The sequence below is a fragment of the Panthera uncia genome (genome assembly GCF_023721935.1).
Source record: "Panthera uncia isolate 11264 chromosome A1 unlocalized genomic scaffold, Puncia_PCG_1.0 HiC_scaffold_17, whole genome shotgun sequence".
In the NCBI taxonomy this organism is placed as follows: Eukaryota; Metazoa; Chordata; class Mammalia; order Carnivora; family Felidae; genus Panthera; species Panthera uncia.
The window spans coordinates 102,154,482-102,177,525 of NW_026057577.1; the positions used below are offsets into that span (position 1 = coordinate 102,154,482).

At 44.9% G+C, this 23,044-nt stretch overlaps 1 protein-coding gene, 1 long non-coding RNA gene and 1 pseudogene across 10 annotated transcripts in view; 1 reads left to right on the top strand and 2 right to left on the bottom strand.

The window, feature by feature from the left end:
- Positions 1 to 2,324: 2,324 nt before the first annotated feature.
- Positions 2,325 to 2,436, bottom strand: LOC125935861 (uncharacterized; annotated as a pseudogene).
- A 3,307-nt stretch (positions 2,437 to 5,743) lies between these two features.
- Positions 5,744 to 23,044, top strand: part of CCNJL (cyclin J like) — a 112,118-nt gene continuing 94,817 nt past the window's right edge. For 7 of the 9 annotated variants that reach the window (XR_007461416.1, XR_007461417.1, XR_007461420.1 and 4 more), the window contains exon 1: positions 6,548 to 6,735. Coding sequence is in view for 2 of the 9 variants with exons in the window: in XM_049647862.1 (XP_049503819.1) it covers positions 6,670 to 6,735 (66 nt within the window). In the remaining 7 variants the exon portion in view is untranslated. Of the gene's footprint in view, positions 5,847 to 6,136; positions 6,227 to 6,547; positions 6,736 to 23,044 lie in introns of those variants that run through there. The other 2 variants (XM_049647862.1, XM_049647861.1) reach the window with 2 other exon arrangements.
- Positions 8,909 to 19,415, bottom strand: LOC125934476 (uncharacterized). Its single transcript, XR_007461423.1, has 2 exons — positions 19,041 to 19,415; positions 8,909 to 13,465 (listed from the first exon to the last, which is right to left on the bottom strand). It is a non-coding gene; the product is annotated as an uncharacterized LOC125934476 (long non-coding RNA).

Consider the following 23,044-nt stretch of genomic DNA (forward strand, 5'->3'; position numbering starts at 1 on the left):
AATGACACCTTGTATCATATGAAAACAAAAAGAGAGAGAGAAAGGGAGGTTAAACTGAGCATGTGATGATATTAGATTGATTTGTCCTCTGAGGAAGATTGGAAAGGTCAGAGAAGTTTTTTTGCCCTTATTTTATATATGGGCCAGTTATCAGTAGATAGGATGCTCTTGCCCTAAATCTTTGGTTTCCAGCCTGTGAGCTTCAGAAATTCGGGGTAGGAGGGGGTTCAGTGGTTCATAGTAAACACTTGATAAAGGTTTGGTTTTGAATGAATGAATGAAGGAGTGAACAAATGAATACTTCTTGGCATGGGTGGGGTGTAGGGGGTGGGAAAGGGAACTCAGTTGCACGGTTCCCCTCCTGGCCCCAGAAGAGGCTAAGGGCACTGACATCATTTCTACCTGCGGACAGCGATGCACCACCAAAACCATCAGTGCAATGTATTTTTATTCTTCAGAGATACTAGGACAACAAGAGTCTTTGAAATGATACACAAAGGACTGCAGACTATGAATGGTTTTTACAATCTTTTGAAAATCACTCCTGGAGAAAAGCCAACTTTCTGCCTCCCTCTCTCTCTCACTTGTCAGAACTCCTGATAACTGAGGGGTGCCTGGGTGGTTCAGTCAGTTAAGTGTCTGATCTTGATTTTGGCTCAGGTCATGATCTCACGGTTTGAGCCCTTCATCAGGCTCTGCACTGACAATGTGGAACTTGCTGGAGATCCTCTCTCTCCCTCTCTCTCTGCCCTCCTGCACATGCATGCATGTATGCTCTCTCTCTCTCTCTCTCTCTCTCTCTCAAATAAATAAATTAATTACAAAAAAAAGAACTGCTAACAACTGAGAGCTGAAGTTTAGGAAAAGAGAGACTCCAAATTAGTGAATAATAAAGGCCCTTCGTGTACCCTGCATAGAAATATTATAATACTGCTATGAAAAATAAAGAACAGGGACACCTGGGTGGCTCAGTCGGTTGAGTGTTCAATTCTTGCTTTTGGCTCAGGTCATGATCTCACTTTTCTTGAGATCCAACCCCACATTGGGGTGTCTAACAGTGTGGAGTTTGCTTGGAATTCTCTCTCCCTCCCTCTCTCTCCTCCTCCCCCCCTCAAAATAAATAAACAAGTAAACTTAAAAAAATAAAGAACAGCAACAACAAAAAGCAAAACAATACTGAGAGTCACTTTTTTTTAAACCTTATTTATTTTTGAGACAGAGAGACTGACAGAGTGAGAGCAGAGGAGGAACAGAGAGAGATGGAGGCAGAGAATCCGAAGCAGGCTCCAGGCTCTGAGCTGTCAGCACAGAGCCTGACGCAGGGCTCAAACTCACGAACTGCAAGCAAGGTCATGATCTGAGCTGAAGTCGGATGCTTAACTGACTGAGTCACCCAGGCACCCCTGTGAGTTGTTATTCAATGGAAGGCCACTCTAGTAATTTTACCATGTGATTCTATTTTAATAACATTTACTTTTTTTCTGATTATAAGAGTAACGCATGTTTCTTGTAGAAAACTTAGAAATACAGATATCTTAGAATAAAAAGTAAAATAAAATTTTCCATAATCCTACCACTGATTGCACAGTTAATACTTTTATAAATATTCTTCAGTTTCTTTTGCATGTGTGTTTAACCATTCCTGTTCTAATCATGATTTATTATTTAACCAGTACCTGTTCTAATAGTTCACTACAGTAAAAAAGCATTGTGATAAAACCGACTGTAAAGAAATCTTTACACTCATCTGCTTTTTTTTTTTTTTAAATAAATTTCCAGAAGGGTGCCTGAGTGGCTCAGTCAGTTGAGCATCTGACTCTTGGTCATTATCTCACAGTTCATGAGTTCGAACCCCACTTTAGGCTCTGTGCTGACAGCTCGGAGCCTGCTAGGGGTTCTCTGTCTCCCTCTCTCTCTGCCCCTCCCCGCTCACGCTCTGTCTCTCTCTCAAAATAAATAAATAAGCTTAAAAATAATTAAAGGGGAGCCTGGGTGGCTCAGCTGGTTAAGCATCGACTTTGGCTCAGGTCTTGATCTCACAGTTCGTGGGTTCAGGCCCCACATTGGCCTCTGCTGACAGCTCAGAGCCTGGAACCTGCTTCAGATTCTGTGTCTCCCTCTCTCTCTGTCCCTCCCCCACTCGTGCTCTGTCTCTCAAAAATAAATAAATGTTAAAAAAAATTTTAATTAAAAAATAAAATAAAATGAAATTTCAGAAGTGGAATAATTAGATCAAATGATACATTAAAAAATTTTAGTAAGACCATCTTTTAGTAAGATAGGATTATATTCCCAACAACACCAAACATATATTTGTCCCAAACATATATTTGTCAACCTTGCATGTTATATTTTTACGTGTCATCTTTACACAGGGCCACGATAATCTTCTCTGCATTGTTCCTATTTTAGTATATGTGCTGCCAAAGCAAGCACTCACATGTTATGTATAGATTTTTTAAATTTTTATTTATTTTGAGAAAGAGCACGAGTGGGGGAGGAACAGAGAGAGAGAGGGAGAGGGAGAGAATCCCAAGCAGGTTCTACACGGTCAGCACAGAGCTTGACTTGGGGCCCGATTCCACAAACCATGAGATCATGACCTGAACCCAAATCAAGAGTCAGACACTTTACCTACTGAGCTACCCAGGCACCCCTCGCCTGCTGTATTTTTTTTTTTAATTTTTTCATGTTTATTTATTTTTGAGAGACAGAGACAGAGCACAAGTGGGGGAGGTGCCGAGGGAGGAAGACACAGAATCTGAAGCAGGCTCCAGGCTCTGAGTTGTCGGCACAGAGCCCGACGTGGGGCTCGAACCCACAAACTGTGAGATTATGACCTGAGCCAAAGTTAGATGCTCAACCAACTGAGCCACCCAGGTGCCCCTATTTTATTTTATTTTATTTTTTAATTTTTGCCTGCTGTGTTTTTAAAAATCCTCAACAAAGATGTATCACAAAGTTTCTAAAAAAATTTTTAATGTGTTTGTAGGGAGTATGAACATTAAAAATTTTCCTTTCACATTTATTTATTTATTTTGAGAGAGAGACATAGAGCACAAGTGGGGGAGGGGCAGAGAGAGGAGACACAGAATCCGAAGCAGGCTCCAGGCTCTGAGCTGTCAGCACAGAGCCCAACACAGGTCTTGAACCTGTAAACTGCGAGATCTTGACCTGAGTCGAAGTGGGATGCTTAACCATCTGAGCCACCCAGGCGCCCCAGTATGAACATTTTAAAAATGATACTAATCCTTTTGAATTCCTTCTTTCATGGCATACATGAAATTCTGAATTTTGATATGTTTCATGTGGTAATCATTTATGAGAGTTTCAGATAGTAAGATCTACCTTTTGTCACATTTGTTAAAAACATTTTCTCCAATCTGTCATTTGCCTTTTTTGTGACATCTGATATATCTAACTAACTCTTGCATATTTACTCGAATATATATACTCATCCTTGGCTTTCTTCCTGTGCTTTATATCTGGGCTTTCTCTTCTGAAATAATGCACCTATATTTTCTCTTAATTGTCTTCTATTTTGTTGTTGTTTGTAGTTCTTTGGGCTTGATAAAGCTAATTTATAGATAGGGACCCCTAAAACAGAGGCCACCCTAGTAGTCTGTGCCACATCACAAATCTAAACCTAAGTCATTCTGCACTTTTCTGGAAACACCTGGCAAGGAAACCTAGTATACACCAATCACACATCTCCAAGTTAGCTTTAGCTAGTTTACCTTACCTTAGGAAATAGGACCTGCTAGCCTTATAAGGAAATCTCTAACCTCTTAATGAGTCATGCCTTGCTTCTGCATTACCTCTTGTAACATTCTATAAAACTTGTTCTTGCCCAAAATCCCTCTGGAAGAGGTCTCCACTGCTGGTGAGACACTGCACTCTCCCAATCCATGGACTGTGTTCCCTTGAATAAAGGACATCAGACTTGTTACTAAATTGTTTTGGTTTGTCATTTGGCAGGTATGTATGTATATAATATATATGTATATATATATTATATAGTACATGTATATATATATGTTTATTCATTTATTATAAATGTTTATTCATTTTTGAGAGAACATGCATGCATGAGTGGGGGAAGGGCAGAGAGGGTGGGGCAGACAGAGGATCTGAAGTGGTTAAGTCCAATGTGGGGGCTCAGACTCAGGAACGGTGAGATCATGACCTGAGCTGAAGTCAGACGCTCAACTGACTGAGTCACCCAGGCATCACTATTTTAGTTTTGTCATTTGACAGGTTCTTATATTAATTTGAATGATGATTGAAATAAATCTCTAGTTTTACTTTTACCCCCAAATTAACTAATTTCCTCAGCCTAATTTATTGAAGAATTTATCCTTTTCCACACAAAAGTGAAATGCCACATTTATCCTAAGATTGGGTTTTAAGTATGTTGTATACGTTTCTAGACTTCAGCTATTCCACTGATGGTTATCAATCCACTCTTGTATTGACACCACACTATTATAATTATACCTTAGCAATATGTTTTTTTAAATTTATGTTTTATTGTTTTTTTTTTTTTAATTAATCTTTACACTCGACGTGGGGCTCGAACTCATGAACCCAAGATCAAGAGTTGCATGGTCTTCCGACTGAGCCAGCCAGGCACCCCAGGTTAGCAATATGTTTTAAGATTTGGTAATATAGGTCTATCTCCTCCATTTTTAAAATTTAAAATTCTTAGATTTTCTCATGGATATTCTTCCATTTGAATGTTACAGAAAGTGTTACATGTTATCTTTTCCAGCCTCATCTACCTACAATCATTAGAATTTTATTAAAGGACTAAATTTGGGTAAAGTTGGTATTTTCACCTTCTATGTCTTCAAGACTTTCTTATTATGTTTCAACTTTTATAATGTCTTCATTAAAAGCCTTTATTTCTCAGTAACTTTATTCCTAGGTATTTCACACTTTTACAAGAGTATATATACTGTATAATATACATATTATACACTATATATATTTTACATTAAAATTGTTCTTTAAGCTCCAGTTGAAGCTTGTCAAAGCTGACTTTAAAATTTTTTTCCAGGTGGGTATGTGCTTTCAGGAAACCAGTCAGAAACTAAAGGCGCTTTAGTGGTGGCTATTTATTGAGTGTTCTTTTTATACCTGACATGGCAATTATCACTTCACACGAATTATCTTCTTTAATAATACAGTATCTTCAACAGGCTGGTGCAATTTTTATTCCCATTTTACACAAGAGGGTTCCCCGTCTTAGAACACGTGAGGAACTCGGCAAAAATTATCCAGTTTGTAGGTGGGTTTGAAACAAGTCTGCGAATCTCAAAAAGTATCACAAAAAAACCATCAGCCAAGAGGACAGCCCACTGTGGTGCCAATAGATGAGCTGATTAAAGGGAGTGCCTTTCCGAAAACAATCAGCTGAATTAAAAAGACAATGCTTTCCATCCACGGTACCGTTGGTTTTCCACCACTCCAAGACGCAGATCTACACTCTGCAGGAACACAATAAATACCAGTTGATTCACTGAGCCTCCTTTTGAATTCAGGACTCGTGGGTAACCAAGAGCGGCTTTTCTGGAGCGTTCGTGGGAATTGTCCGTTTAGAAATCTACCTCCCCATCTCGAGACGAGTTTTAAAAAAAAAGAAGAAGAAGAAGAAGAATTAAGAAAGAAAAAACAGGTGGAACCGACGTAAAATTGGCCACAGCAGCGCACGCGGGAGACAGAACTTTCTGGGGGCATCCTGCCCGCGCTCTTCACGCGTGGTGCGCGCAGGTGGCGCTGCGGTCCCTGAGCTCCCCGCGGAAGCCGGCGAGGAGCCCAGGAGGCCACCCAGAGCCTCCGCGAAGGTGAGAGGAAGCTTTCCACCCAAGTGGGGAAGGCGGGCGGGCAGGAAGCGGAGCCAGCGCCGGCGAAAGAAAGACTCCAATTCCCAGCCCCCCGCCCCACGGGGTGCGGGCCGCCGGCGCATGCGCGTGGCCCGGCCCCCAATTCCCCCAGCGAGGGAGGGAGGCCCCCGGCGGCCGGGAGGCTGCGAGCCGCGGCGGGACCCGAGCGCAAGCAGGGGCGCGGCGGCGACGAGGGCCAGCGGGGCTGCGGAGGCGAACGTCGAGAGCGTGGGGCGCCCCGCGCGCGCGCGCCCAGCCGCGTGCAGACAACCGAGGGCACCGCCGGCTTGGCCCTGAGAGGGGCCTGGCACCCGCAGCCCCCCACGCCCGAAGAGGGATGCGTGAGTTTCGCCCCGGCTCGAGGGCAGGATGTGGGAGCAGGACAAAGGCTGGGCGGCGGGGGAGGAGTTGGGGACGGCGAGCCGGTGGCCGCTGCCGGAGCTCCAGCCTTGGGTGAGCTAGCGGAGTCGGCAACTTTCTGCGCAACTTTTGCAAAAAGGAAGATAAAAATTCTGCAAGTTGTTGCAGAGTTCCAGGTGGCCCCGGCTCCCTCGAGCAGAGGGCAAGGGGGCACCGCACCCTTGGCTGGGACCGGAGGCGACCACCGGCTCCTCTCAGCGGGGTAGGAAGGGGCGCCCATTCGGGCCCTGGCCGGGGACGAGCGAGAATAGGGATGCCGCGGGTCCGAGCCGGGGAGGCGTGCTGCAGCTGCTCAAGTTGCCCGTGTCCACGCAGGGTGCGCCCTGAGAGCCCGGTAGCGTCGGATCTCTGTGCTGCATACCCGATGATGGATGAGCCGTGGTGGGAAGGGCGCGTCGCCTCAGACGTCCACTGCACCCTGCGCGAGAAGGTCAGTTCCTCCCTGCCGCGGTTGTGTGGCTGGGTATTTAAAGTGCCTTTGGGTCTCCATTCGATGTCCTCTGGTCGTCCCTTGTAGGTACTGGATCTCCTGATGGCCTTGCTTTCTTCCTGCCCTTAGCCTTCTCCCGGAAAATTGTGGGGGAGAAACTGGAGATTGGAGAGCTTTAACTGGTTTACTGGTTAGGAACTCAAGAGATCGCGACTGTAGTCCTTAAAGCTATATTTCCCATAATATTGCCACAAGAGCTTATTTTAAGTGGTACCTTTAAAAGAAACAATTATTGTGTATTCATTTTAATGTGAAATTTAAAAAATGAAAATCCAGCAAGTTCTGCATAGGATAAATGATGCTGATTTCCCATTGATTGTAATGACCTAACAGTTCCTTTTAAGATAGTAAAAGTTGTGACTCAGTAGAAAGAAATGTTAGGTAAGCGAAAGTGTAAGGTATATAGAAGTTATGTCTCCCTCAAAAACAAAAACAAACAAACAAAAAAAACCCCACAAATCTCTAGGATGGAACTGAGTAAACTTTAAGAAAAACCAGTCTAAATGAGAGGCGACAAAACTGGGAGGCTGTGAGGAGAAAACAAACACTCCCCTGCCAGTTTGCCTCTGGGGGCAGCTGAAATGGGATCCCTGCCCTCCCCTCACCTCAAAGGAAGTGCTGATGGCCACTGAGGCAAGGGCCTGTGTGTCTTGCCTTCTGCATTTGGGCTGAGACTGAGAAGGGTGGTTTGGGAAACAGGTGTGAAATAGAGGAGTATATTGGTTCTCTAGGGTTGCCTTGAGGAGAGGACTTAAAACAATAGGAATGCGGGGCGCCTGGGTGGCTCAGTCGGTTGAGCGTCCGACTTCGGCTCAGGTCATGATCTCGACGTCTGTGAGTTCAAGCCCCGCATCAGGCTCGTGCTGACAGCTCAGAGCCTGGAGCCTGTTTCAGATTCTGTGTCTCCCTCTCTCTCTGACCCTCCCCCGCTCATGCTCTGTCTCTCTCACTCTCAAAAATGAATAAATGTTAAAAAAAAAAACAAAAAAAAACAAAAAAAACAATAGGAATGTGTTCTCTCACAATTCTGGAGGCTACAAGTCCAAAATCAAAGTGTTGGCAGAGTCTTTCTGATCCTTGGCCTTTCTTGGCTTGTAGATGCCTCGTTCCAAACTCTGAGCTGGTTGTCACACAGCGTTCTATGTTTGTTTTTTCTCCTTATAAGGACACCAGTCATTGGAATAAGGTCTCCTTTAATACAGTATTTTAATTTAACTGATTACATCTGAAAAGACCCTATTTCCTAGGTGGACATGAATTTGGTGGGAAGGGGGTGGATACAATTCAACCCAATATAGGGAAGGAGAGGTCTTCCTAGTGGGGTACCTGGGTCCCTACACAGGTAGTGCATTTGCATCCAGTGTCTGTGGAGTTCTCCTTACAAAGTCACCAGATATTCAGGGTTGTTGTTTTTTTGCCCCCTCATTAGGGACTGGCTGTCTTCCAGCCAAATTAATATTTTTTTCTTTTGCCTGTACCTGTTAGTCTATCTCTGTCTTGTGTTGGTTACCCAGGCTGTAGCTTTTTTGGTCTTCTCCCTGGAGCAGAATGGCCAAGGTGCCACACATTCTGAGCATCTGGAGAAGAAATCTAGGTCTTAAAGTGTTAGAAGGCAGAGATAGTGGGTTGGTAGGCCAGGCAGTATAGTCCTGGTCCTTTTCTGGAGGTAGTGGCTAAATGAACTAGTAAGAACTGCCATGGAAATTGGGTTTCCTTGTTGATCATAGGCTTGAGTGGTTATCAGTTCTCCTCATAGCTTGGGAGCAATGACTGGTATAATTTGTCCCTTTCTAGCAGGAAGGATTTCTGAAAGCAGTATAAACTCAACCAGCTCAGTCACCTGAGAATCCCCAGTCTTTTATATGAGTGTTCTGAACACCCCTCCAGCCACTCAGAGGAGCAGGGGCAGGCGGTCCCCCGTTAATTGTGCCTCACCCAAGCCATATCGCTCTTAGTTTCCTGTTGGGCTGCCTGCCTCAGAGGGAGAAGAGCTTTGTCGAGGCTTTACAGGATAGAAATGGAAAACTCAGGGATTGATGCCTAGGGTCCTCTGTGACCTTGAAGCTGGTCTTATCAGGGCAATCCCAGGTTACTTTGGTTTATAATGTAAATGCCCCCCCCCATATTAACTATTTTCCTCCTTTATTTCCACTCTCTGTTCAAAGAAGCAGATGCTTTTTTTTTTTTAATGTTTATTTTTTGAGAGAGCGTGTATGTGAGCAGGGGAGGGGCAGAGAGAGAGGGGGACAGAGGATCCAAAGCGGGCTCTGTACTGACAGTGGATGACAGCCTGAAGCGGTGCTCAAACTTACAAACCTTAAGATCATGACCTGAGCCGAAACCAAGAGTTGGATGCTTAATCGACTGAGCCACCCAGACGCCCCAGATGCTTCTTGAGACAATTTGGTTTTATGGAGAGTTTGCAGAGAAAAGCGAGAGCTAAGGGGAACCCAGCAGCCATACCAGCCTCACCTTTCTTAAGGAATTTCTTTCTTAAGGAATGAGGGCTGGCCTTTCATTTTTCCCAGAGTAATTTTTTAGTCAACATCTATTCTAGTACTACATTTCTAACACTGTAGAACAATTTTGTGAGTGTCTGGCACACAGTACACACTGTTGTTTGTCAAATGTTTCCAGATAAACACAAAGCGTGTTTGTGTGTGTGCCGTTGAACTGTCATCATCGACCCGGGCGTGGTTATGCTCAGTTGACTGATGCAGGAAGCAAGGCTTGATCACCCAGCTAGTGGAAGCCCCACTTTGTCAGATGTGCCATTCCAGAATAGCATTACACTATAGTGTGTAAAATGTGACACTGTGGAAAGGAACTGTGGTGTCAGATGCACACTAGTTATGGCGGTGAAACCCCGAGCTGCTTGTATGACCTCTCTAAACTTCTTTGAACCTGGCTTCCACCGTCCATTCTTCCCACCACCACCAGAACTTAGATCGTGTCAGTTCCCTGCTTAAAGACCTCCGCTGTCATCCCATTGCTCTCAGTAAAATTCCCAGTTCTTACCTGTACCTGTAATATCTGAAATAGTTGGGCCCCACCTGCTCTCATCTCTTGTCTCCTACATTGGCCTCCCCACATTGGCCTCCTTTCTCTTCCTTTAATAAGTCAAGCTCATTTTGTGTCTCAGGGCCTTTGCACTGGCTGTTCCCTCTATTTGAAGTCTGCCTTTCTCTAATACTATTCCTCTGTGTCTATCAAAGCATCCTATTTTGTTTCCTTTATAGTATTTACCAGCATCTGGAATTATTGCCTGTTTATTACCTTTTCCCCTACACTAGAATGTACGCTCTGCAAGAATAGTCCTGTGCCTGTCTTGTTCAGTGCCAGGTGTCCGTGTCTAGAATGGAGCCTCCCTGATCTGAGTGGAGTGGTGAAAAGAATGAATCTTCTTTAGTTTCCTTTTCTGTAGCCTGGGGGGTGAATTTGATAGGAATGTTAGGAGTGATGAGAGGACCTAAGAACTGTGGTAGGCACATGACAGGAATTGTGCCCTCACACTTACCGATTGCTGAGTGGAAGCTGAATGTGAAACTGATAGTCCCTTTCACATAGCGTGTATGCAGAGTAAGGCTTGGGGTTTGTGACCACCTTGTGAACGCTTCACAAGTGTGACAGGTAGTCCTGATTAAGACAAGGATCATTATCCCTTTGGGCCATTGGATGGTGATGGGGTTGAGGCTGGGAGAGGCCTCAGTTGGCCAAAAGTCACGTACCTGGGACCCAGAAGCTAGGTGCCCTCGGCAAAATCTAAGCAGCCATGGAACCCTCCTTCCATCCAGATCGCTCTAGAGAAGTGTCTCCCTCTCAGGCCACCTTTATCCCATGCTCAGACTTAAATTGCTCCCTTCATCATCTTTCCTGCCCCATTGCTTCTTCTAGAGCAAACCTGGAACCCCTTTCTCCAGCTACTTTCTGTTGGGGTGAAGGGCTGCCAGCCAGTACAGGGGAATCAGGTTTCTTACTTGTAACACCTGTGCCCTTGAACTTCTTCATTGAACATGAGGGAAGGAGAACATGATCACAGATGATCACTGTCGCCAGTGGGGACAGTGAGACTGTTGGTGATGTTTTCTGGTGACCAGGTATATGTCCTCATGAATATTCAGATTAAAGCTGAGAGCCTCCTTCCCCTTTCCCCCCAAAAGGTGAATCCACCTTAAGTTTAAAATTAGCTTTAAAATAAGTTTAAAATTTAAGATCCCACCCTCTCAAAACCATGTCGACAAGCCCTACTTGTTTTGACCTGGTAGCTTTATCTTCCGGGGCTCCTGGGAGCCTGCATGCTAGAGGTTCCCTCCTTCATCCTGTTCACCTCCTCCTAGGATTGGGGTCATGTGGCACCTTGGGGGTCTCCTTGCCCTGCTCCAGATCTGCAGAGCAATCAGCTGCTTCCTGAAGCTTGCTTCCTTCCACACTTAGAGAACTTGAGCTGTGTGAGACCACATTTCGTGAACCGGTAGACTGATCAAGGACATTTTTACTGATTTGTGATTGAATTTATACAAAGATCTTCCTAAACACCACAAACAAAAGTGACATTTAGCGATGATAATGTTAGCGGCTACTGTTTATTGAGCACTTCCTGATGCCGGCAGTGTGCCAAGCATGTCCTCCATGTATTATCTCACTTCTCATATCTGCCCTAGTGCTGGGATTGACCCTGTTTTACAGATGGGAAACTACAAGACTCAGAGGGTATGAGTAACTCTGTTGAGAGCGAATAGATCATTGTATCAGAGCTTGACCGTAGATTCATTTGCAAAAACGTCCATTTTAACAAAGATTGGAAATGCAAGGCAGGGGAGTCAAGGCTCTTCCATCCGTGGCATTGTAGGCTTTGGCTTTAGTCGGTGTTACAATGACTCTGTAAGTTGGATTTTCTTTAAGCCACCCTGAGAAGCCAGCAGCCATGGGCTCTGGCCTTGCTTTGGGCATTGGAAGGGCTGATTGCCAGGCCAGGGCCTTCCTTATTTGGCTCTGGCACCTCACTTGTATATGGTGCTTCTCACCTTGAAGTGATTTGGCCTTTGCTGTTGCCTCTCCCTGGGGTGGACATGATGGTGTTCTGACCTGCCAGGGCAGAGTAGGGACCCCTCCGGGCCGTCTTCTCTTGCCTGAACTCTGACAGCTGGACACGACAGAATCTCACCCCAGCTCGGTCTGCCACCCCTGGATTAAAGCCACATTGTTTTCTAATGGCTTCTAAAGCTTTCACATCCTTTTATTTTGCACTTCCAACATCCATATTTTTCCTTCTCGCTCTTCTCCCTAAATTCCTCAAATTTCTCCACTGCACGGTTGAACATTTGACTCTTTATAAAAAGTGTTGACCCAAGCCCATGCTCCACAATTTGAGTAGGTCACCCCATAATTGGCTTTTCTATTCTCTTGCCCTCCTTTTGGGTTTCTGCACACTCAAGGGACAGTTCTTCCCAAATCATGAGATAAAACCAGATCTATCAATAAGAAAATGTTCTAGACACTGGTGACAGAACGTGTCTGCCCAGCTCAGTTCCAGAAATGTGTCATTCAAGCCTCTCAGACCCCAAATGGCTGGTTTTGAGAAGCCCTTGCCTACTGACAAGGCTGCCTTATGGTTGTGGTCTTCAAGGGAGACCCTAAGCAGCTGGCCCTCAGGGCCCCTTTCTGGAGGGAAGGGTGAGGCTTTTAGTATAAGGAGGGGTTTCCTACAGTCCCACTTGTAAGGGTGATCTGGGCTACCCCTGGGGTTGTATGCAGAAGACAGAAGATGGAGTGAGAAATGAGGTTGGGGGGCTGGATGAGATGTCATTCATGGTGGCATCCAGCTTTAAGACACCCAGACTCCAGTATCCCTACTTGTGTTCTATAGGAAGCTTGGGGACAAAGGTGAATCAGAACTGGGTGTTTTCTCACGAGCCCCTCTGGTCTTAGACAACAGAAGTGCTCAGTGTGCCCACAGTGCTCACCTGAGACTTGGTCTCTGTGTACCTTATCTGTGGAAGATGCAAGTTATCTTGCAGGCTTCCTTTCATCTGCACCTCAAGATAGTGTGATCCCTGCCCCACCTGCCTCCCAGGTGTCCCAGGAGAAAATACATGGGTATGGGCCTTTGGGGCCTTGATTTTGAGGTGGAGAAGGGGGTTGGCAGGCACCCTGGTTGGCTGGGGAAGCGTATGCTAAGTAAGGAGAGGACATTTAAGGCCTTGAGCTGGCCCTGTGCCCTTGCCCTTGACTTCTTCTTTGTCTTTCTAAACCATACTGCCCCTTGGGTAAAGGGAGTACAGCCAACGATTGTCTGGAGTATCTGAGCACCTGGCAGAAAGAGGTGACACTGGGTCTGCTGTTTTCTCTCTTTTTGTTTTTTTAAATGTTATTAAACACACACACAGACTGGGGTGGGTTGTTTTTGATTTTTTGTTTTCGTTTTTGTTTTGCTTGTTTGCTTAGGAAACTGCAAAAATAAATACAAGCAAAGAAAGTTAGTCTCACCATTTGGAAGTCATTTCTGTTGATATTTTGGTTTAGGTTCTTCTGTTCCTTTGTGTGCATGTTATCATGATACAGTTTTATTTTGTTTTTGCTTTTTTTTTTTTAGTAAAAATGGAAAATACCTTGCCTCAAAACACTCTGTTCATTTCATGCATTTCTGTATCATTCTTCACCGAAATCCTGGCTATTGGACACCAGCAAAAAAAAAAAAAAAAAAAAAAAATTAGAAACAGGCAATTGTGCTTATTTAGAATAGGTAATATGAGAACATGGTAAAAAAAAATCCAACTATATGAAAGGGTAGGTAGTAAATAGGCTTTCTTCACCCTGTCTCATTCTGTGAGTTTTTCTCTCAAAGGTGCCACCAATTCCAGCTTCTTGTGCATCCTTCCAAAGTTGTTCCATGTGTAAACAAACACAAATATGGTATATGTTTGTGTGTTCGAACACAAGTAGTGTACTTTATACTGTGCTGTACCATTTGATTTTTTAATGTGTATATTTTAATAATTTAAATATTTTCTGTGAAACCAATGAACAGAAGCTCTGTGACCAGAAGGGATTTTTTTTTTTTTGGCTTTTCTGTTCATGGTAATTATGAAGGTATATAGTAGATACTCAATACGTTTTTTTTTTGAATGAATGGACGGACTATTTCTTTTTGGTCATTTTCTATCTAAATATATATTATGGTTCTATAACTTAATTTTTTCCTTCACTGTATATACCAAATAGCTTTCTACATCATTAACTACTTTTCTACAGTATCATGCATCACGTTTTCCTGTGTGGATACACCAGGATTTGATTGGCTCATCTTCTTGTTGGATATTTAGGTGGAATGCTTATTAATTTCCTAAAACTGAGTTATAATCTAGAGTACAATGTACAGATCTTTTTTTAAAATTTTTTAATGTTTATTTATTTTTGAGAGAGAGCGTGCAAGCTGGGAAGGGGCAGAGAGAGGAGACACAGAATCGGGAGCAGGCTCCAGGCTCTGAGCTGTCAGCACAGAGCCCCATGCGAGGCTCGAACTCACAGACCGTAAGACCATGACCTGACCCGAAGCTGGACACTCAACTGACTGAGCCACCCAGATAGCTATACCTATGGTACAATGTACAGATCTTAAGTGTGCAGTTTACAGTGTATAGTGAGTTTTGATAAATGTGTGCATTCATGTAACTAAGATACAGAACATTGCCAGAGCACCTAGCTGGCTCAGTTGGTGGAGCACGTGGCTCTTGACCTCTGGGTCATCAGTTCGAGCCCCCCCCCCCATTGGATATAGAGAGAATGCTTAAATAAACAAATAAACGTAAAAAAAAAAAAATTTTTTTTTTTTACGTTTATTTACTTATTTTGAGAGGGAGAGAGAGCGAGCGAGCACATGCACAAGCAGGGGAGGGCCAGAGAGAGAGGAGAGAGAGAGAATCCTAAGCAGACTCCATACCAGCAACACAGAGCCTGATGTGGGGCTTGAACCCACGAACCATGAGATCATGACCTGAGCCAAAATCAAGAGTCACTTAACCGACCAAGCCACCCAGTTGCCCCAATAAACTTAAAAACAGAAATCTTAAGAAGAAAAGATGTACAACATTGCCATTGACCTAGAAAGCTCCTCTGTGCCCCTTCTCAGTCACTCACTCCATCCTGCTCCCAGCCCTAGGCAAGCCATCTACTGTTTGTCTCTCTGGATTGTATTTGTCTTTCCTAGAGTTTGATATACATAGAGTTATACATACGTACTCTTTTCTGTCTGCCTTTTTCTCCGTAGCGTAATATGTTTGAGATGCATCCATGTTATAGCTATTAGGAGTTTATTCCTTTTTCTTGCTAAGTAATATTCCATTTGTTTATTTATACAACACAGCTCTTTCATCCATTTCTCCCTTGTCCTTTGAGGCATTTCTCGTGTACCATTTGATTTTTTAAAAATTTTTTCATATTTATTTATTTTTGAGAGAGAGAAAGCGCGAGCGGGGGAGGGGCAGAGAGATAGAGGGAGACACAGCATCTGAAGCAGACTCCTGGCTCTGAGCTGTCGGCACAGAGCTGGACACAGGGCTTGAACTCACAAACTGTGACATCATGACCTGAGCAGAAGTCAGACGCTCAACTGACTGAGCTTCCCAGGAGCCCCTCTCATGTACCATTTGATTTTCAATAGCGCTGTGGGGTTGCCTGGGTGGCTCAGTTGGTTAAGTATCCGACTTTGGCTCAGGTCATGATCTCATGGTTTGTGAGTTTGAGCCCCACGTCGGGCTCTGTGCTGCCTGGAGCCTGCTTTGGATTCTGTGTCTTCCTCTCTCTCTGCCACTCCCCTGCTCATGCTCTGTGTGTCTGTCTCTCTCTCTCAAAAATAAATGAATGTTTAAAAAAATTTTTTTAATAAATAAATAAATAAATAAATAAATAAATAAATAAATAGCACTGCGGTACTGATCCAAGTCTGTCTGTGAGTATGGTCATGGGAATAAATTCCTAAAATGAAATTGTTGGTCACAGGGTATAATTTTGAGAACTTTGCATATCACCGGTTAATTCCTGAAAGGTTGCACCTGTTTGCACTTCCACCAGTGGTGTGGGAGAGTGCCTGCTTCCCAGCAGCTTTGCTAAACCTAGGTATTACTGTTTTGAAAAAAATCAATGCCATTTGGTTAGGTCAAAATGGTGTCTCCTGGCTGTGTTTGAAAGGAATGGGAACCCAGAGTGGGAAAAGCACTGGAGGAGAATAAGGAGGGAACTCTGATACCTTCCCAGACCTGAGGGGCCCCATCTGCAGCAGGGAACCAGCCTGGGACCCATCTTGGGCTGGGTAAGGGTTGTTGAAGTGCCTTCCGCCCTGGCCAGAAAACTCCTAGTGCTCCCTCTTAGCCCCCTCAGTGTGTGCTGCCTCCTACCTCCAAGTGGCACTTACTTGAGAACTGACTCCTTCTGAGGCCAAATTTGAATTGTCCAGAGGCATTGGCTCCCTTAGAGGTCACTGGAGTAGGTAGTGCCAGAGCCTGGACATCCTTTATGATAGAGACATCCACACTGGTACCACGAGCTACTTATTCCAGAAATGATCATCCAGTGACTTGGGTGGGTGGGTGGGTTGAGGGAACAAGAATGGGAAGGGATGGTCATTAGAAGAGAAGCGTCAGGAACTAGATTCAATTGCTGTATGGAAAAGTTGGAAAGAACCTAAATGCCCATCAGAAGGGAATTGGTTTCACTGTGGTTGGTCTAACACACTAAAATTTGTGGAGTCATTAGATGTGACATTGTGGAAGACAGCTTTGTGCTTGATGACAGTTGATTTTTCTGATCATTGCAAAAATCCCAGACAGCTCAGAGCATGTCTAATTCTTTGGAGTGTACCTCTGTTTTTTTCTTAACTTTTATGATAGAAATTTTTAAAGATACACAAAAGTAGGGAGAATAGTAAAATGAATCCCCATGTACTTTCCACTTAGCTTAGTACCTGTTTCATCTGTTCCCCAGACAACATGTGATTTTACATATAAATATCTGCTAACAGGCTTTTTTTTTTTTAAAGTAACAACTTTGGGGATGCCTTGGTGGCTCAGTCGGTTAAGTGTCCAACTTTGGCTGAGGTCATGATCTCACGGGTTGTGGGTTCAAGCCCTGCATCAGTCTCAGTGCTGACAGCTCAGAGCCTGGAACCTGCTTTGGATTCTGTGTCTCCTTCTCTCTTTGCCCCTCCCTGACTCGAGCCCTCTCTCTCGCGCGCGCGCTCTCTCTCTCTCTCTCTCTCTCTCTCAAAAATAAACATTGAAAATTAAATGTAACAACTATGCCACTATCACACCTAACAAAATTAACAATTCATTAATATCTATTATTGCCCAGTCCATATTAAGCTTCCCCACTTGTCTCAAAAATGGCTTTTATAGTTGGTTTATTCAAATCATCATCCTGATAAGGTCCATGTATTACATTTCTTAAAAATTACTCTTTAAGGGGTGCCTGGGTGGCTCAGTTGGTTGAGCATTCAGCTCCTGGTTTTGGTTCAGGTCATGATCTCGTGGTTCATGGGTTTGAGTCCTATATCAGGCTCTGTACTAACAGTGCAGAGTCTTCTTGGGATATTCTGTCTCTCTCTCTCTCTCTCTCTCTCTCTCTCTCTGCCCCTCCCTTGCTTGCTCTCTCTCTCTCTCAAAATAAATAAATAAACTTAAAAATTTTTTTTAAATTACTCTTTAAGTTTTTAATTGTCTGATAGCCTCCCTTCCCTGCACCCCCCTCCCTTAAAAGCATTTTTCCCCATGACCTTGATTTTTGGAGAAACCAGGTCATTTGTTCTGATAAATGTCCCCTACCTTGATTTGGCCTGTTCCTTACTAATGGTGTCATTTAACTTGAGTTCTCTGTTAACAATTTGGTTTATATACTTCCCTACTCTTGTGGGATTTTAGTGTGCTGTAACCTACTTTTTGTCTAGCTAGCTGTCAGCTCAAACATCGCTTCCTCAGAGAAGCCTTTCTTTACTCCCCTCCAGACAAGGTCGGGCCTGGGACCCTTGTTACATTCTCAGACCACCGCGCATTATTGCTTCAGCACTCAGCATGATTTGTAATTCTACACTTATTAATGGGATTATCTGATTTAGAACCAGCCTCCCCCCTAGACAGCAGGCCCGCGAGGGCAGGCCAGGGCCGTGTCTGTTCAGCTCTGAGCAGAGTGACTGCTGCACATCACAGACACCTTATCTGGAGTCTGTGTCCTACAGCCCACACACTGCCTTCCTGGATTTCGCTGTTGAAACAGGCTTTTGGGGCAGGTAGCATGGCTCCCAGTAACTCCACCCTGCTGGTAGAGAAATGGCCTCTGAGAGCTTAAATGCTCAGCCAGGACTTCCCTATTAAGTGGGAGAGCTGGGGCTTTGAGACCGTGCGATCTGCTGTGCAGAGTGTGACTTAGGACGGGCAAAAGAATTGCAGCCAGCCTTGAAGTCAATGATGGGGTAACACGAACTTCCCCTCGAGGGACGTGAGAAGGCGGGGGTTAGTGGGACAAGGCTGTTGGTTCTGAGTTGATAGATCTCGTTAGTCTCTCCTTTTGTGTTCATTTTCTGTTTTGAAATAATATCAAACATACAGGAGAGTTGCCAACACGGTTCACAATTGTGAACATTTCACACATTTGCCTTATCATTCTCTTCTTCCATCTTAATACTTTTTTTTTTTTTTTCTGGAAGCAAGTTGCAGGCGTTATCCCTTAATACTTCAGGGCTTATTTTGTATGGTTACTTTTGAGACTGGCCATGAAGTGGTTTGTGGGAGAAGTGTTGTCAGACCACTAGGGATATCTTCCCAGTTGTCAGGAACCTCCCTGGAAGCCTGCTTTGGGAGGAAGGGATTTCAGCATCCTGGTGAGAAAGGAGGAAGCCCAGGGCCACAGGCAACCTTTCTAGACCATGAGTGGGGATGGCAGAATACTGGCTTATTTCCTTGGACCATCTCCATGGCCTTACTGGCAGACAGCCCCTTCAGTCAGCATTTACTGAGCCCCACGTATAACCTGTAGACCTATGGGAGGCTCTGCCAGGAGAGGCTGTGGACTCAACCACACCCTGGAGGCCTCAACATCAGTAATGATAGTCCACGTTAATGTACATTAATGGACGCTTGCTTGATACACATTTCCTTCCATTATCAAAGTCCTCAGGCAGCCCCCCCAGAAGGTACTGTAATTATCCTCATTTTACAGGTGAGACTCAGGAGAATTTAGAGAGTTAAATGACTTACCTAAAGCCATGCAGCTACGAAGATGGCAGAGCCAGGATTTGAAGGCAGGCAAGCTGGCTCCAAAGCTCACACTGTGAACCACTGTACAGATGGTGACATCCCGTTGCTTAGAGACACGTGAAAAGCTTCAAAGAGGAGGTGCTGTTTGGACTGTGTTCAAAGGATAAGCAGAAGCTCGCTAGGCAGAGAGAGGCGTGGAGGAAGTTCATCTCTCAGGGCACAGGGCAGTGAGTGATGGTCACACAGTGACTTGCAAAGGGCGGTCTAGTGAGTGGGGAGGGGCAGGAGAGGGGCCGGGAGCATTGGCTCTGGGGATGTGGGTCTCCCAGATGTGTACATGTATCCTGCGAGCACGCACAGTGGTATGAGGAGGGAGTGCTGGATCACTGGGAAATGGCCTTGGCCTTGGAGACCTGTGTCTCCAGTGTTGGTGGTGGTCCAGAGAAATCGCATCTGAACCAGGGCAGGAAGTGGAGAGATTTGAGAGTTTGAGGAAATAGAGTCAAAGGACCAGTTAACAAAGGGGAGAAGGGTTTCAAGTTTCTTACGTTTTTCCATTGCTGAGCATGATGGGCCTTTGTCACAGTGAACATCATTCTTAGAAAACTCCTAGCATATGCTAGTTTCTGTGTCCTCTTTAAAGACTCCCACTACCCACCAAGTTGATGTTTATTGGGTGCCTACAATAAGCCAGATAGTGTTAAATCCTTGATTCATATTATCTCATTGATTATTAATGTTGCTTAAGAAAGAAAAGACAAGGAGGGACCCCTGGGTGGCTCTTGATTTTGGCTCAGGTCGTGATCTCACGGTTCAAGTTTGAGTTCCACGTTGGGTTCAGTGCTGAGCATGGGGCCTGCTTAAGATTCTGTTTCTCTCTCCCTCTGTCCCTGTCCCCTGCTTTGGCTCTCTCTCTCTCTCTCTCAAAAAAAAAAAAAAAAAAAAAAAAAAGACGAGTTAATTGTCCTGACCACTGACCACGGCACTAGTAGTTCCTGAACATCAGTGCGTGTTCATTCTTGCATTCAACACCTATTTTTAGCAGCTGACCACATGCTAAACACTGCCAACTGCTGGGAATATAAGTGGTGAACAAAACAAAATTCTTTACCTTTATGGAGCATATAATGAAGCATCAGGCTCGGATGACGTGCACGTAAAGCACAGATAGATGCCCAGCTGTGTCTCCAGGAAGTCAGATACAGTAAGTCAGGAAATGGGGAATGCAGCAGACAGCTAGGGCTGCCTCAGACTAGGTGGCTTAAAACAGTACAACTTTACTCTCTCACACTTTTGGAGTGCTCCTTGGCTTATTGCTGCATTCATGCATTCTCTGTCTCCATCTTGACCTCGTCTTCCTCCTGTATCTGCTTTTGCCTAGTCTTTCCCCTGTATGTCTGGATGTCTCTCTTTTCTGTTCTTATAAGGATACCAGTCATTGGTTTAGGGCCCACCCTAATCCATTACAACTTTATTGTAAGTTGGTCTCATCTGTGAAGGCCCTGTTTCCAAAAGTCACATTCTGAGGTTCTGGGTAGGTAGGGGTTTTGGGGAGACATTATCCAACTCAGGACAGGGGGAAGCCTCCATTTTTCAGGGAATTCTCAGAAGATTCCAATGTCTGGGATCAAATGACCATAGTTGTAGAAACCCTGGACTGTATATCAGCAGGGGAATGGAGGTAGTGGTTGTGGTAGTGGTTACCTTACTGACCTGTTTCAGGCTGCATGGTAGGGTCGAGGTTCCCAGGAAAATCCCTCAGAAGGAATCTGGAAATTGGGAACGGGAAGAGTCGAGTGAAGAGATGTTGGAGCCACAGCTTAGGAATGGTGACCCAGGAGGGAAGGGGGAGAGATCCAGGGGTTGGACCTGTTACAGAGAACCACCATGGAAGGGGGTGCATCATGACCCCTGTCCCTACATAACAGAGCATGTGGGAGAATGAGGGGCCCCCCCCCATTGAGAAGGTAAGGTGTGAAGGATGTGGTCAAATCAGGAAGTTGCCGAAATGAAGAATATGGGGGACAGTTTATAAAAAGACCATGAGTGTTGTCTTTGGGGGTGTTGGGAGGTCTCTGGGGCAGGACCATAGAGAGGCAGACACACATGCCTTTGGCCGCAGTTGGATGCCAGTAGCTACAGCAGCCAGACCTGTCACAGAGTATGCTCTGGACGCCAGTGGCTGTGGCTCCTGGGAACAAAGAGGCGTGTCCGGAGCTGGCCCTTTTCTGAGTTCAGGGGGCCAGTGAGAGATGTGGTGGCTGGAGATGACCTTTCTCTCTGCTGGAAGACAGGCCAGAGGTCAGCAGGAGGGGATGTCACTGGCATTGTTGGCTTTATGTGCTGCAAGCCACCCTCTCGAGGGTGTCGAAATAGTGTTCTCGCAGCGATGTTGGTTCTTTACCGAAAATACCTTCTTGGGCTTTATGAAGCAATTGGGGCAGAGAGGGGAAGGAGGGTGATCCTTGAACTGTGCAGGGCCTCTGGGGTCAGAGGTGTGTACTTCTGAGGCCTCTGAAGAGCCAACTTACCCACCTCCCCTTTCTTTTTCCCTTTCAATTTGTAAGTCTCCGCTTCCTGTTGGTCACCTTGGTTACACATGATGTTTCTTCATGTCTTGCTACTCTTTGTTCTCAGGCAGACACCATCCCTCGAGCTGTTTCCCAACCAGCTGGCCCAGTGCCTGGAGGCCCAGCCTCCCTAGGGAGGCAGCAGTTGGCAGCACTGAGGATGAGCATGGCGGGAAGCACAAAGGAGACCAGTGTGGTTTTCCTTCAGCGGCTGGTGTGGGAGAGCAACTTGCCCCTGCTCTGCACCTTGGGCCACTTACAAAGTGGTTGTCACACTCAAAGCAGCACCACACCCCAGGCCCAGCCAGTCCCTCTGATGTCCAAGTCCAGTATTTGCCACTAACCCACAGGGCGGCTTTGGCCATTGCACTTCTGTGCCTCATTTTTCTGGGCATCAGCCAGTCCTGGTGGTGCCACTGACTATGCCCAGCTCAACAGGCTGAGTGCTGCGATGGAGAGCCCAGGTTGAGTTACAGCTGTCAGTAGGGCCATAGTACAGTGTGAGGGAGAAGTGGGGGCATGTGTATGCAGAGAAGCTAGACTGGAGGCGTGTCTACCAACACGTGCACATGCTCACACTTGTCTCTTGGTGGTGGGATTGCTGGTGAATTTAATTTTCTTTGTATTCATATATGTGTTTTCTAAAATTCCTACAGTAATAAAATATTTTATAACCTGTTAAATATAACATTATTTTGGAAGGAAAACACAAACGTAAACTATCCCATAGAGTCTGCAAAGCAGTGTTATGAGCATGGAATTAGAAAGCCCAGATTCAGATCCATCACTTACAAACTGGGGGACCTTAAGCAAGTTATGTAGCTTCTCTGAGCTGTCCTTGTCCTGAATACTGGGATGCTGATAATCCCCACCATGTGGGCTTGTTGGAGGTGAGAGGACAATGCATGGAACATGGTATCTGGCAAAGGAAATACACAGAGTTTTAAAACCATATATATATATATATATATATATATATATATATATATGCATGTATATAAAATGGAAGGTTGTATAAAGCTGTTCATCATAATGAGTGATTCCAGATACTCATGAAGACCAGACCAGAGAGGAGGTATAAGAACCTGGGGATGCTGAATTCTGTCTTTGCCTTGGTGTGACAGTGACAGTAGACAGGTGCCTCAGTCTACATAGCAGTAGGTCGTTTCCAGGGAGGAACCAAGTCTGTGTTTAGAGAGGACTGGGAATTGCCAAAATTGTGAATACATATGTAATATATTAAAATGTGTGTATATATATACATATATATATATATAAATGTGTATATGTGTATTGTACACATATATACACATATGTAATATATATATATGAGACAGGGCAGTTGAGGGGATTTAATTTGGAGCCCGTCCGTAGACCCCACAAGGCAGGGCACCCGGCTCTTGGCTGCCAGGGTGAGCTGGCATCTCTGTCGTC